This window comes from Watersipora subatra, chromosome 2 (genome assembly GCF_963576615.1).
Source record: "Watersipora subatra chromosome 2, tzWatSuba1.1, whole genome shotgun sequence".
Taxonomy (NCBI): Eukaryota; Metazoa; Bryozoa; class Gymnolaemata; order Cheilostomatida; family Watersiporidae; genus Watersipora; species Watersipora subatra.
The window spans coordinates 69,019,982-69,036,439 of NC_088709.1; the positions used below are offsets into that span (position 1 = coordinate 69,019,982).

At 37.5% G+C, this 16,458-nt stretch overlaps 2 protein-coding genes across 3 annotated transcripts in view; one reads left to right on the forward strand and one right to left on the reverse strand.

Moving 5' to 3' along the window:
* LOC137387045 (oocyte zinc finger protein XlCOF6-like) overlaps window positions 1–16,458 on the reverse strand; it is a 226,755-nt gene that overhangs the window by 23,099 nt on the left and 187,198 nt on the right. The gene's annotated exons all lie outside the window — the stretch shown is intronic.
* LOC137387094 (golgin subfamily A member 4-like) lies at window positions 3,841–5,226 on the forward strand. Its single transcript, XM_068073395.1, has one exon. The coding sequence runs from the start codon at window positions 3,841–3,843 to the stop codon at window positions 5,224–5,226; it is 1,386 nt and encodes a 461-aa protein (XP_067929496.1).

Below are 16,458 nucleotides of genomic sequence, written 5' to 3' on the forward strand. Positions count from 1 at the left end.
CTCTGTTTGCTAGCAGCAACAATTGTTCAAGATCATGATGATTACATGATTAGAGTAAATTTATGTTGAGTCAAAGGGAGCACGACTCTTCCAATGTCCATTTAAATTCACTTTTTGCCTCTTTTTTTAAACCAGAACGTCTATAGCAGAAAGAAAAAATAAAAAAACAGCATATATGTCAAAAATAAAGTAAAACAAAAGTATATATAGTTACTATCGTAACAGGGTGCCAGTGTGTTCGTCCATGTGCCCGAAGCCAGGGTTAGAGATTAGGATGAAGAATTGATTTCAACAAGACTCCAATTCACTGACACTCAGATTGGTGGACCAACACTCCAACACCCGCATTATCAAAGTTCTGCCTTTAATTGCTTCTAAATAATTATGTAGCTACTTATTCTCTTGATTCATCAGCATACCTGACAATCTCTCATGGCACGCTAGACTAGTCTAGCGTGCCATGAGCTCTAGCAGCTGGGAGGGCTCTACTGCATACAATATAGATACCTCCATACATCATTTATTCTTCAAAGTGCGACAAGAGAGAAAACAATATTTTTAAAACTGTGGGAATCTGGTTATTCTAATAAAATTTGAAAACTTACACTGACTTGACCTTTCACGCTATATAGAATTTCTGCATAACACAAAGCCAAAACTTTACATAAATTCTTTAATATAAGTGAAATTTACGATAGAGGAGGTTTATGTTATAGGAGCGTCTACTGTATCTGCTTTAGTGCTAATATCTTTCACAATTAGTTTTATTCACAATTCGATTGATGCCATTTTTATCCTGATATTTTCATAAATACATCATCATTAGCTTTTTCACAAGCAGCAGTACCAGAAATAATTGAAATTGCATATACATGTAGCATCGTCCCACGACAAAGCATTGCAACAATGTGCTTGAGAAAAGTTCTGAGATGAGAACTATGAGAACTTATTTACACCGACCTTCAAAAAATTACATGATATGAAGTAATGTCTATGTTACTCAAAGGCTATAGCGTAAAGAAGAAAAGGCTACATGAACGTAACCATCAATTAATTTTGGAGACTTTATGAATACATTTAGTATTTACAAATGATGTTTTTAAAGAGTGCAGTAAATTTGTAACAATGCATGAATTCTTTGTGTTATAAATCTAGCTTATCAAAGTATTTCAACAATCTTTGAGCATTTAAAAATAATTACTGCTTCTTTAAACAGCTTAACGCAACATTCAGGTATCAGACAAATACATGTTTAATAGATTTTTTTACTAAAAAGTTTTATTGAGAAAAATAAGAATTCAAATCCATTGTTGAATGGCTGATTAATAAAGCGTAAAATCACTGATGACTTCAGAAAGTCACAAAAGTTCTATCTTCACCTTCAATAGCAGCTGAAAAAGGCACCTATATTAATTAAAATACACCATCTTTAATAAAAATTCAAACATTATCTGTTGTGAACATCAATGATGTCACGATGGCGACTATCTTTCACTGAAATTGCATAGAGATAAACTTGTATAACTGAAAACTGTAAGAAAAGCTAAACGTTTAAATAATTAAAGGTTGACTTGCAATAAAATTCCATTCACATTAAAGTTATTTGATATCAAAAGATTCACCATGTCTTACTCTGTTGCGTTGTAAGTGCCAATTATATGGGAATGTGATTACAAGCTTTTGAAAGCTAAAAAACGAACAGTTAATCACAGTTAAACGAGACCGACGTAGTTTGGATTCTTTTTCCAAAACGGCTCAAATGTGACACACTTGTGAGAGATGGTTTCTGTTTACACTTTCATGCAACCTTATTCGTCGAAATATTTTCACTAGTATACTTCACACATTCAATATAACCATGTCTATTGTTCTTACGCGTCTATTTTTATTGTAATTGTAGTGCAGTCACTTTTAGCAGTGATATTTTATAACTTGCCATAAAAATTTGTTTAACTTTTCAGCTTTAGCTTGAAGGAGTACATATCAATGTCTGATAATCATGACGAGCCTGCTGGTCACTTGTAATACTCGAAAAGTGCTGCAGAAATTATATGCGAAGTATTGGGTCACATGATCAGATTACGACTTGCCGATTGGACCAACCCGAAACAAAATTGTAAAGTAGCGAGCATCTATATTTGATATGGGGTCTTCGGTAAAACCCGAAGTGTTTGTCATAAACTAGTGCTACGATAAGTTTTATATTGAGCTTTTCATTGGCCTTTCAATTCATGTGAGAACATATGTGACAAGATAATAACAGAATTTCATGACTATGTCATCGAAATAAAGAGATTACAATCTACGGCAGCTTTTCATTTTTGAGCTTTTATATGCTTTTAATCACATTTCCACATATTTGGCACTTACAACGCAAAAGAGTAATACATGGTGAATCTTTTGATACCAAACAACGGTAATGTGAATTTTTTTGCACGTCAACCTTTAAAGTAATTCAGTGTTTCACATTTAAAGATCGTAAACCATCACTTGTCTTCATGACAAAAATGTACACTAGCAACTCGGTTGAAAAAGGTGTTGGCTACCACAAACCTTGGCTAGCGCAAAAGTGTTCAATGGAAGTAAAGGCAGGAAACATAAGGTGCATAGGTAGGCACACCGAATGCGTAGAAAGTTGGGTCTGCTATACTACACTATTCGCTAAGTAAATGATATGTAAACTGGAAGGAAGGAACTTCACTCATATTGTCTGTCGAGAACTCACTCCTTCTTGACAAAAAATACGTTCTTGACAAAAAATACGGCATGAATGCCAACAACATTATTACTTCAAGGTCATGTTAGCCCATGTTCAAATGAAATATTCCTTCAAGCAGTCCTTCAAATGGAATTATAAAATTCCAGACGAAGCATCGGGCCAATAATGTAAAAGCATAATTGTTTATTAATTGGACACAACTAGAAATACAACTAGCCCGGACCAAACATTTGATAAAATATGTAAAAGTACCTGATTGTTTACAAACAGAATGCTAGTCCTAGTTTTTAAATGCTGCAACCAATCACAAATATTTCCAGATTAAAGATCTTTCACAAGCAGTATGTGCAAACATTTAAGTATTACATCCGTCAAGGAAACTGCAGGGACATCAGACCTTGAACAACAAACTCCACTTACACACCGTTAATGTATTTCAGCTTTAGAAGTCAACAAGTCATTGCAAGAAATATATTATGAGAAACTATAATAGAAGAGGAAATTGAAGGCAGTCATTTATCCGCCTTGAAAATGATTTAGCTTTATTTAAGATAACTGAGAAAATCGGCTACCAGCTCTAGCATAAACATTCTATATGTAAGATTTCAATAGTGTCACAGATTCTGAGTGCTGTATATAGTATCATAAACAATGTAATAGCATGACAATAGCTATTGCGCAATACGCTGATGAGTCATGATCATAAATTTAGAAGCATTGTTCTATTACTAGATTTTTCCTGAATGGATTTTCTGGAAGTTTCTAGAATAATTGTCAGGAGGTATAAATAGCCTGACTGCAGCAGTTCATGAGAATTAAGAATTCAGTTTACAGCGTGCATGGCTACAAGTCAGCAATAAAGGATTATATCCTACTCTCACAGCAATCTTCTGCATATTATTACTTATACATAGTTAGCCGCAATATTATACCCGGACGTCTTAACTCTTAGCCTTGTGCAGACATCAGGATACAATCACAACACCAGATATCTCGAACCTGTCACATTGCATCACCACTTTGTGACAACTTGGGGGCTGCTCCGGGAATATCTACCGTTGATCAGGATTATATCAGTCTAACTCACGCAAGACATAAAGAGTACCAAAAGACAGTCAGTAATGGCGGAGACTAGTATGAGCAGTATGCAGAGGGCCATGCATATGGGCGAGAAGCTCGGATTAAAGGATGCTGAGCTAGCCAAATTCATTGAAGAGAACGAACCAAAGTTCGCAGCGGAGATTGAACACGAGGAGAGACGCGAGGAGAGACGGATGGAACGAGAAGCCAAAAAAGAGGCCGAAGCTGAGGACAGACAACTCCAACTGCAAATGAAGCAAATGGAGATAGACAGCCAGAAACAAGCAAGAGAGTTGGAGATGCAAAAAGAGATAGAAGAAAAGAGGTTAGCGCATGAGCTCGAGATGAAAAAACTGGAAGTGGAGACTATTAGGATGGATGACTCCAAAAATGACAGTACAGGACTAGAGTGGGTTAGCAATAAACCTAAATCGAAACTACCAGTGTTTGATGATAAAACAGATGACATGGATAGTTACCTGCAGCGATTTGAATGGATAGCTGAAAACTATCAGTGGGATAAAGCTGAATGGTCATTCCTTTTGAGCCAATATCTCAAAGGTAAGGCTACAGAGACTTACACTAGAATGGCGGCAGAGAATAGGAAGGACTACGATCAGGTGAAGGAAGCTCTGTTAAAACGCTACAATCTCACGGAGGAAGGCTACAGAAAGCGATTCAGAGAGAGTAAAGCCGAGCACGACGAAACACCACAACAATTTCTAGTTCGAATCAGTACCTACATTGACAAGTGGGTGGAGCTATCAAACTGCAAAGACCTGAAAGAACTCAACTTGCGAGAACAATTCATAGCGGCATGTCCTACGGATCTCGCTGTACATCTAAAGGAGATGAAATTTGACAGCTGTGACGAGTTGGCTGAAGCTGCTGACCGATACCTGACAGCTCATGGTCGCAAGATGTCATTAGTAAGGAAGACAACTCCAAATGAGACAACCATCACCGGCCACAGTTATATTGAAAAGGGGCATATTGCAAATCGGTGTAATAAGAAGTCTCAAAAGTACTGCGCACACTGCAAGATGAATAACCATAACACAGCCGAATGTCGAAGACTCAAGACACCTACGCACAAGGCGGGTGTGACTGAAGGGGAGACAAATCCAGAAGGACAGAATATGGATGAAATTAAGCTAAGTGGGAAGCGTTACGTACAAGTAGCATGTTGTAAAGGTAAAGTTGGTAAAATGGAGAATGGAGTAAACCTGGTTGGAGGTTATGTAAATGGTAAGCAGGTGGAGATGATTAGAGATACTGGATGCACCACAGTAGTGGTCAAGAAATCACTGGTAAAAGCTGATCAGTACACAGGAGAGAAAGGATATCTACGAATGGCAGATAACACTGATAGAAAACTGCCATTTGCCAAAATCAGCATCGATACACCATTCTATCAGGAGATGTAACGGCGATGGTTATGGAGACACCCATTCATGATCTAATGCTTGGAAATATTTCAGGCGCTCGATCCCCATGTGATCCACTACCAGAACAGGATCAGGAGTGTTCTGTGGTTACACACGCACAAGCTATAGAAAATAAACGAGGAGAAAAACCATTATCAGTTGTCAGCAATGAAAACATCGAAGTAAACAGAGAAGACCTCATCAAGTCACAGAGAGAAGACGATTCTCTAAAGAGGCTGTATGACGCTACAGAAGCAATAACGAAAGGCAAACAACAAACCAGGTTCATGGTGAAGAAGGACATCCTTTATCGTGAATATTATCACCCAGGGTATAACAGCGGACAGCCGATAAAACAAGTAGTTGTACCGAAAACTCTACGTGTCGCTGTGATGAGACACGCCCACGATTCTTTATTGAGTGGACATCTGGGAATCCGTAAAACTACTGATCGAATCTTAACCAACTTCTTCTGGCCAGGTCTACATGATGATGTTACGAGATTCTGTCGATCCTGCGACATCTGTCAACGCACTGTAAAGAAAGGTTCAGTACAAAAGGTTCCCCTACAACGGACTCCACTAATTGAGACTCCATTCAAGCGCTGCGCTGTCGACTTGATTGGACCGATTAACCCTCCGAGTGAAAAAGGGCATAGATATATACTAACTTTGGTGGACTACGCTACTCGATACCCCGAGGCTGTTCCATTGAAAAAGATAAGCTCAGAAGCAGTGGCTGAAGCTCTAATCGACATTTACAGTCGGGTTGGAATACCTGAAGAAGTAATCAGTGATCGAAGGACCCAATTCATATCTGAGTACATGGAAGAGTTCGCCAGACTACTCGGCATGAAGCAGATGCCGACAACTCCCTACCATGCTATGGCTAATGGACTGGTGGAGCGATTCAATGGCACACTGAAGTCAATGCTGAAAAGGTTATCCATCAGGAGCCAAGGCAGTGGCACAGATACATAAACCCGGCCCTATTTGCCTACAGAGAGGTCCCACAGGAATCTACTGGATTCTCACCATTCGAGCTGTTGTACGGAAGGACAGTACGAGGGCCGATGGATATTCTACGACAGCTATGGACAAAGGATGATGCCGATGGAGAGACCAAGAGTAGCTACCAACACGTGTTTGATCTGCGTGCTAAGCTGGAAGGTACGATGGAGTTGGCCCAGAAAGCGCTAGACGGAAATAAGCAGAGGTACAAGCATTACTTCGACAAGAAGGCAAAGAAAAGGGAATTTCAAGATGGTGACAAAGTTCTTATCCTGCTCCCTACTAACCACAACAAGTTACTAATGCACTGGCAGGGACCATACAACGTAGAAGAGAAGGTCGGGATAAACGCATACCGAGTTCAGGTCAAAGGTAAAAGCCGAACCTACCACGCTAACATGCTGAAGAAATACTACGTGAGAGATAGTGAAAAGGAAATAACTGAGGTAGCTGGTATCGGAGAAGAAGGCACACTGGTGGAGTTGTATTCGGGAAAGTCAGTCGGAACTGTGAAAGATCTGAAGATGAGAGAAAATATATCTGATGAGCAGAGAAAGCAGATCACGGACATCGTCAAGGACTACACAGATATATTCACAGACAGACCGGGAAACTGCAATCTCATCAAACATCCGATTACTCTAACCAGTAACAAGCCCATCAAATCCAAACCCTACACATTACCTTATGCGGTGAGAGAATCACTTAGAGAAGATATAAAATATATGCTGAACACAGGGATCATCAGAGAATCAAACTCTCCATATGCATCACCAGTCGTACTCGCGAAAAAGCCTGATGGATCCAATCGACTATGTGCTGACTACCGAAACTTGAACAAAATAACAGTGTTTGATCCAGAGCCAATGGCAACAGCAAGCGATCTCTTTCAAAAGATGAGCGGTGATCACTACTTCTCGAAGGTAGATCTAACTAAGGGCTACTGGCAGATTCCCGTAGAAGAGAATGACATACCGAAGACTGCATTTGTCACTCCAGATGGACAATACGAGTTCATCAGGATGCCGTTTGGGATGGTCAACTCTGGAGCAACATTTGTACGTGGCATGAAGAAGCTATTAAAGGATTTACCAGGAGTAGACAACTACATCGATGACATCATCATACACACTGCCAAATGGGAGGATCACATGGACGCGCTGAGAGAACTCTTCACTCGTTTTGCCGAGGCACAGCTCGCAATCAAACCGACGAAATGCTACCTCGGTGGAACATCTATAAAGTTCCTAGGTCACAAGATCGATCGGGGAGAACTGAAACCAATGGAAGACAATGTGGAGAAAATCACTGAAGCTCCAAGGCCTCTGACCAAAACTCAAGTACGGTCGTTTCTAGGATTGACGGGCTACTACCGAGAGTTCGTCCCAAATTACGCGGCGATAGCAAGTCCTCTGTCGGACTTGACTAAAAAAGGACAACCTAATAAAGTTATCTGGACAGATGCGCAAGAGAAGGCATACCGGAAATTAAGAGCGACCATAACCGAGAAACCAGGTCTGAAACTACCAGACATAACGAAGCAGTTCACCCTAAGGACTGACGCTTCGGACACTGGACTCGGAGCGGTGCTACTACAGGAACATGATGGAAAGCTATTTCCTGTCAGCTATGCTAGCAGAAAACTACTGGACCGTGAAAGGAATTACTCAACAATAGAGAAAGAATGCCTGGCAATTGTATGGGCTGTAAAGAAATATCTACCATATCTCTACGGCGTGGAGTTCATACTACAAACGGATCACCAACCACTAACCTACATCAATCGAGCAAAGTATGAGAACAGCAGAGTGATGAGATGGGCACTATATCTACAGGATTATCGCATGACGGTGGAATCGATCAAAGGGAAAGACAACGTCGGAGCGGACTACTGTGAGGGGGTGCTGCCTTCACACTTATGGGTTCGGCGTGAAACAAGACGTTCACTCTAAGCATTAAGCGAGATATTATATTTGAGTCAAATACAGCGTGTACATAGCAATCACTTGTAAAATAACTGCTGATATAAAACTAAAAACCGTTCTTATATACAAAAACTGTGACAGCATGATTGACATCTAAGTATAAACATTGCCAAACACAACTTGGTATATGTGGCGCACAACATTAGACAAAATATACATTGTATGTTTTAGACACTGATGGCACAACAAAAGTTCACCGCAGAATATATCATTAGGTATGATGAAATGTATCAAGAATAAATCTTGAAGGCAGAGACAGGATGAGATATTTGGCTTTAGACATTGTTCATAGTAATTAGTGTCAGCAATGACTGTCAGTATAAATAAAACAGTAAACATTGCATAGTTTGTGTAAATGAGTGTAGTTCTTGGAATGTTCCCGCGATGTTATTATAATAAGATAACGCATGTCGTATAAGGCTGACATATTCAGGTCAAGTCTGGCGGTCTTCTTTGCTGAGATATAATATCTTACACTACATGAGCAGAATAGACTCAGAATCTTAATGCTGGAAATTTGACTATAAATTTCCTCTTGAATGGGGAGTTGTCACAGATTCTGAGTGCTGTATATAGTATCATAAACAATGTAATAGCATGACAATAGCTATTGCGCAATACGCTGAAGAGTCATGATCATAAATTTAGAAGCATTGTTCTATTACTAGATTTTTCCTGAATGGATTTTCTGGAAGTTTCTAGAATAATTGTAAGGAGGTATAAATAGCCTGACTGCAGCAGTTCATGAGAATTAAGAATTCAGTTTACAGCGTGCATGGCTACAAGTCAGCAATAAAGGATTATATCATACTCTCACAGCAATCTTCTGCATATTATTACTTATACATAGTTAGCCGCAATATTACACTCGGACGTCTTAACTCTTAGCCTTGTGCAGACATCAGGATACAATCACAACACCAGATATCTCGAACCTGTCACATTACATCACCACTTTGTGACAAATAGTGTTAATTTATTGGTCAGCTGCCCTATAGAATAACCCACCATTATTTCAATGGGTCATCAAATGACTTGTCTAAAGCCTAGATGTTTTAATGTAATGGTAAAATACAGCCGGTCTGACCTAAAAACAGGATATTTAGACGGAAAAGCGTATTTTAATTGTTCAAGTTCGTTACCACGCTCACAAAGTAACAAATACCTACCTAGTGTTTATGATCTGCAATAAAATGCAACATTATTTTGTACAGTACTGTATGGACTGAAAACTTCACGTCAAACGGAGCAGCTTACAGCTCACATACCACATTCGGTTCACTACACTTTGGCGATGCTACATAACAAACTTGATATTTAGCTTAAACTAATTTAGCTTACTAAAAACACAGAACTCATTTGCAATTAGTATCCGCATTATGCATTTCTATTAGTAAGGCTTATTTGCTTATTAACCTGAGTACTGACCATAAAAATTTCTCGAACGACTAACTATTTCAGGGTTAATTGAGGCAAGAGTATAACCCCAAATAAATAAAAAAGTTGTCAATTAAAATTCAACAATGCGGACATTTTTTAAGAGCTCACAATGTGAAGAATCCAACTACAGTAGAACCTCAGTTCTCAACCACAATTCGTTCTACAAGGATGTTCGAAAACAGAGGTGTTTGAGATCCGAAACAAATTTTCCCATTAGAACTAATGTAGGTAAGATTTAATCCATTCCAAGTCGACTTAAAGACTTCGGTAAAGTATTTTTTCCATCTTACACCATGAACTGTACTGCATAGTGCGTACTATAAATAAAAACAGGTAGATATGTTTAGATCGCAGGTAGACCGTGTTTAGTTTTAACAAAAAAATTTCTATTTACAATGATAAAAAAACAAAATTAAAAGCAAACATTTGTATGCTTTGCTCTTGAAACATCGAAAGCATTGAAGGTTATGATACAATACCAAAAAGCGCAATAATGATAAATAAATTGATAATGAGACATCATAAAAATGCAACAGATCAGTTACATCAAAAATCGTGTGAAAAAAAATAGAAACAGCAATGGCACGTTTAATTCACATCTTTGAAAAAGAATCATTTTCCAAAACAATTTAAGGTAACTCGACTGGAGGAGTTGTGTCCCTAGAAAACTTCTTCGGTAGAGGCGACATTCTCCCAGGTGGCTCCCTTTTGTAAAGAACTTATAACAAGAAACTTCTCCCTTTAACGGTTCACGAACCTTCCCAAAGTGGCTCATAACAAAGTCGCTAAACGTATAAACATGCTGTTTCCGGAGCTGTTTCGAACGTTTAATTCAAATGTACATGCTCCGGTTTGGTCGAGAACCAAATTTATGGTTGACATCCAAAACGAACAAATCTAAATTTTTTTGGTCGAAAACTGTGTTCGAGAGTCAAGGTTCCACTGTACACCATAATCTAGGTAGTAAACGCTCATTACATACACCATCTTTGACCATACATCATGGGGAGCCAATTTAACAAAACTTTTCCTATGTTTTAGGAGTTGTCGGCAAAGGTAGTTTCATTCTCTTGAAGGTGTTTTTCACACAATCCGGCAAGACTAAATGTTAAGAACATCTGCACAAAATTCAAAGGATTATTTTCATTATTTTCATGTCATTCAAAACAAATTACCATATTTTTCAGACTATTAACCAAACCCTATATAAGCCACATCTGCTTTATTTTCCAAAAATGATAATAAAACAATACATAGTATTGTTTGTATAGGCCCCTTTGTATAAGCCGCAGAACTCAGGACAGTGCTTTTTAACACGGCAGCAACTTTGCTGTTTAAAACGGAACAGTGCCTAACGGCACTGTTTCGTATTAACTGATGCATTTTAACCTAGTGCCTAATGGAACAGTACCGTTAGGCATTGTTTTGTTTATTTTTTCACCGCTGAAGGCGGATCAACAGGAGATTCCGACTATTGCGCCCTAGCAGTGAAAGAAAAAAACCAGAATAGCCGCACCCTTATATAAGCCGCATGGCTCAAATTATCAGAAAAAAGTAGCAGCTAATAGTCCGAAAATTACGATAATAATATTCAAGTGTGCAGACTGAACTAGATGAACGCAAACAGAGAATTACTGTAAAATAATATTATTATTATTTAATAAAATGTTAATATAATTAAAAATAATTGAAGTAATTACAGCTTAAGAGTAAAGATTTCATAGCAGCCTAAATGAAAGCCCATTCTGCACGCTGCTCACCAGGTGCTCCAAAACGATCCTCTACAATGTTCCTTACTCTTACAAAAACCATTACTTTCACCCCCATCAGCCTCAGTGTTGCTACTTTAATTATCTGTGTAATCACAAAAATCTGAATCGGCTATGTCGTCAAAACAAGTAATTCTCTGTTTTATAACTCGGGTGGGACATACACAATCTATAATAACACTAAATAAATTGAACGTCAAATATAAACAATGTTCGTTTTTTAGTTGGAAACTCCTAAACCAAAATTTAAAGCTGCTTCATAATTTTCTTGATCTTCTTGATCATTTGATTCAGAAGAGCTTTCTGAGTGATGATCTATTCAGGGTTGGGTAATTGATTTTATTTCAAATAGATCTATTTGCAAGTTCATAAACCATTTACTATATTTATTTGATTTGGTATTTGGTTTTGAAATTTCCCAGTATTTGGTATTTTATTTGGTATTTGGTACTTAGATTTCTCAGTATTTGGTATTTGATTTTGTATTTGATTTTGAAATTTCCCAGTATTACTATTTGTTTTGGTATTTAGTTTCGATAATTTTTAGTAATTGGTATTTTATTAGATATTTGGTTCTGTGACTTCCTAGTATTTACTATTTGATTTGGTATTTGCTGTGAAGAATTTTTAGTATTTGGTATTTTATTTGATATTTTTGTTCTGAGATAGCCCATTATTAAGAATTTTGTTTGGTATTTGGTTCTGAATTTATAAATATTTGCTAACCTATTTGGTAATGTTCGGTACAATTGAGATTGCGCAGTATCTGGCATTTGCTTTGGTATCATAATTTGGTTGATAATTGGCCAATATTTTTTCTGGTATTTTGGTTAATTATTTGGTATGAATATTTTCTAGTATTTGGTGTTTGATATTCGTTAATATTTTGCATTCTGATCATCAGTTTTGATTTCGGTTGGTGTAAGTTTTTAACCGCTAGCGAGAAATAATATGGATATTCGACTGAAGTTTAGAAAGCTTCTCCTTCACAGCGCACATGTAACAGCAACCCAGTACAGAAACCATCAAACCTCCCTTTTGTCTTTGGTCTGCATTGCGCTTGTATGTAAAACAACACCAACCCAAGTCGCATGTTACTCATGATTTATAATCCAAAAATCCGAGTGAAAAGCAGTAAGTATTTATGAGCAATGAAGGCAAAAAAAACATCAAAGAATCCACTTGAGAATACAATAAGAATACTTATCTAATGGTTTTGCAGCCTGGCTGGCTAAGTTGAATCATTGTCACCCTGAGCACAGTATATTATTTGGCAAAGATTTGGAGGAAAAGACAATAATGTTTCATGTATAATCCAGTTTTGGGCGCTTGGCTCTGGACCGCTGGTGGGAGTTATGGATTAGAAATGTATAAATCTTTGTTCCGACTGGGAAATACCGGTTTACAATACTTGTAAACCGGTATTTCCGGTGAAATCCACTCACTCGTCACTCAGAGAGAAAGTGTTACAATTTAGATTTCACAGTAGAGCCTAAAAGCCTAAAATGTATAAAAGGCAGGGTATTTCATTACTTGAATTAAAACCTCTTAGAAATCTACATCTTAGAAACCTGTTCTCTATTTCTAAAAACAGGTTGGGTTTGATCCAGCAACTTTTTATTAGTTGGACTAAGTATTAAATTTTTTATAAAAACAAGGTAGGGGAGAGTGGGGTAGGTTGAGCCAGAGGGCAGGTTGAGCCATAGTGATTTTTTTGAAAACCATTAAACATTAAGAGTTGTGTTCTTTTCCAGAAGGTCAACGCTCAATGACAGCCATTTTAAAACCATTGGAAATTGCATCAAATGAATGGTAAGTGAAATATTTCTAAAATAGTGGAAAACACCCTAAAAAGTAAATATTATCTACCATAATCAACCAACTGTATTTTCTTCTCCTTTTTGTTTACAATCTTCTCATTAACATATATTTAGAAGCGACATGTTTATGATAATTTCTTCTTAAATTACAATCAACTTCCAAGAATATTTATTTTGGCATTTGAATTCAATATGAGCATAAGGGGCAGGTTGAGCCAATTGGTTTGGGGGCAGGTTGAGCCAGGCTCAACCTTCCCCCAAACTAATTGGGAGATATATAATCTAGATGAAATGGGTATTACAACTGTCCAGGTGCTTGGCGAAGTGATTAGCTCTAAGGGTAAAAACAGGTTGAAGCTGTTGTATTCCATGAGCGTGGCGAACTTTCTAGTTTGTGCTGAGCAAGTGCAGGTGAAAATTACATACCACCTTTTTCATATTTCCGAGTGTCTTCATGAGAAAGGTTTTCGTGAATGGCACTCCTCCAGGTGCAAAACGAGTAGCTTCTAAGTCAGGCTACCTCATATCAGAAATATTTGTAGCTGATTACATGCCATTTTTTATCAAACACTGTCATTGTTTACCAGATAATCCAATTCTGCTGATTTTGGACCATAATTCCCATGTGTCATTAGAAGTAGTTGAGCTTTGCAAGCGATCAAATATCAAGCTTCTCACTCTACGTCCACATACCTCTCACACACTTCAGCCTCTTGATCGAGCAGTTTTTGGTCCTCTGAAATCCTATTTCAATAAGGCTTGTGACAACTTTACATGCTCTAATCCTGCTAGACCTGTATCAATCTATGACATAGGTCGATTGGCTGCTAGTGCATTCAACTTGAGTATGACTCCAGCTAATATTTTATCAGGGTTTTCATGTACAGGCATCTCTTCTTTAAATACTCAAATATTTGGTGATCACGAGTTCATGGCAGCCAATGTGACAACCGACCATTTCCAAACTCTGTTATTGATGAAGATATACAGCCTGCAACTCTTGCTACTGCAAATGATGAAGAACATCCTGCAACCTCTGCCACTGTTACTAATAATAATATGCTACAAACTACTTCTGCTCAAGAGTACACACCTATTCAGGCTTCAGCCTCTAAGAGAAAATTCATACACCAACAAATTATGCCTGTGCCTACAGCAGGACTCAGAAACCGATCTAGATGTAAAAGAGAAAAGACGGGGTCTGCAATACTGACTGACACCCCAGAAAAAACAGACTAGAAAAGGGGTTCGGATAAACAGAAGAGACTAAATTCTATTGAAGACAAGATCACAGAACAAAGACATGAACCCACATCAGAAGAACTAGCAAAAAAAGATGTTGGATACAGACAGTGACAGCATGGATGACTAGCCAGTTCATGATATAGCTACTCAACCGACAAAGGAAACACTAACTATAAACAGTCATGCACTAGCAAAATATGTCACCCAGAGAAAAACTCAAACCTACTATGTTGAGCTATTATCAGTGTAGAAAACAACCTGTACAAAATAAACTTCATGCGTAAAGCTGGTGGTACCGTGGCCTTCTTTTATCTACCCTGAAAACAAGGACATGGATAAGAACGTTGGAAAAGAGAATATTGTTATGGACTTGGGTAATCCTATTAGAGTTGGTGGAACCAGTTCACTTGTGAGCAAGGTTATGTTTTCAGTAGATATTAGTGGCTTCAATGTTTAATAAATGACTGATTGAAAAGTTCCGAACAAACATTTGTTAAGTGATCACATAGCAATATTTTAGTCTGGTTCTAACACACAAATTATATTTTAATTATGTAACAATAGTTTTTTTATCAATATTTTAAAAATATTTACCAAAATAATATGTTCGTAATAAGCAACCTTGTTGTATTGACGGCATAAGGTGCTTCTCCAGGATCATTTAAAGTTTGCAGCTGTTTGGTTACATTTATGTGAGTGGCTCAACCTGCCCCATAACAAATTATTGAATGGCTCTACCTGCCCCAAGTGTGGGGCAGGTAGAGCCAAGGAAAGACCTCTATTAAAATCATTGTAAAAACCAAAAGCATTACTTTACAGGTTTTTCTTTGATGCACTGCTGCTAAACATTGTGGGGTACATTAATCTCAAATATTTGTGAGAATAGTTTCGATAGTTCAAAAATTAACTTAAAAAATAGAAAATGTGGCTCAACCTCTCCCACCTTCCCCTACAACTAAATATTTTTTAAATTGAACTAAAACAACGAGCTAATTATTGTAGAACACTAGAATCTAAGAACTGAATATTTTATGAACATGTACTAAATTTTCCCTGGAACTAAACACACTATTTCATACTTATACATATTATTATTTCCAAGATAAGTATTTATTTGCTCCCAACATTTAATATTAATATTTATTTATTATCATTGGTAAAATTATTGCAACTCTAGGAATTAGGATACACTGTTGGTAATAGTGATGGAACAAAGCCTAAAAAAACTAAATAATTAAATAAACGGAAGTGGATAAGGTGATAAAATATGTTTATATTCCGCAATGCAGAGTAAACATGCTGAGAAGCACAATGCCTATATGCAGACACGATCCGAGGTAATAGCTATACAGCGTGCCTCAACAGCACCTCAGACAAGAACATTGGAACATTTCAATATTACAATGGCCAGCACCATTCCATACAAGCCAAGTGATCCAGTTCAAGTGAAGACCACACATATTATACTACGCATGATCAGTCGCGCTCAGCTGCCGATGAGGTTTGTGGAAGACGAGGATTTTAACGCGTTAATGAAATACAAAGACCTAAAGTAAAGGGTGAGTAAAAAGCCACTTTACCAATTTATTCTCATGTCATGAAAGACCAAACTACTGCTTAGAAGTCCTGCTACTATTGTTAAGTCAAGCTTGCTGAAACATATTTTGTTTTGTAGTAGTAGCCTACCCCTCCCCTACGCCGCACGCAAGCAAATCATGCATCCTTTTTACTATTACAACATCATTTTTGGATTGGTGATGTAAATTTTTATGTAATAATTATAACCCAGCAAAAACATCTAGTCACTTGTAATGAACTAGTGAATTTTAACTGACCCTATTCAGTGCACTTGTCTAACACTTCATAAACTTTTACTACATTGGCTTTGTCTGATAGATATTGTAGTATTAAACACCAGCTTGATAAGAATTAATTCATAAAAATCATTGCTGACGTTTGCTCT

Coding starts and splice junctions, on each gene's coding strand:
- LOC137387094 (XM_068073395.1), top strand. CDS start 3,841: ATGGCGGAGACTAGTATGAGCAGTATGCAGAGGGCCATGCATATGGGC.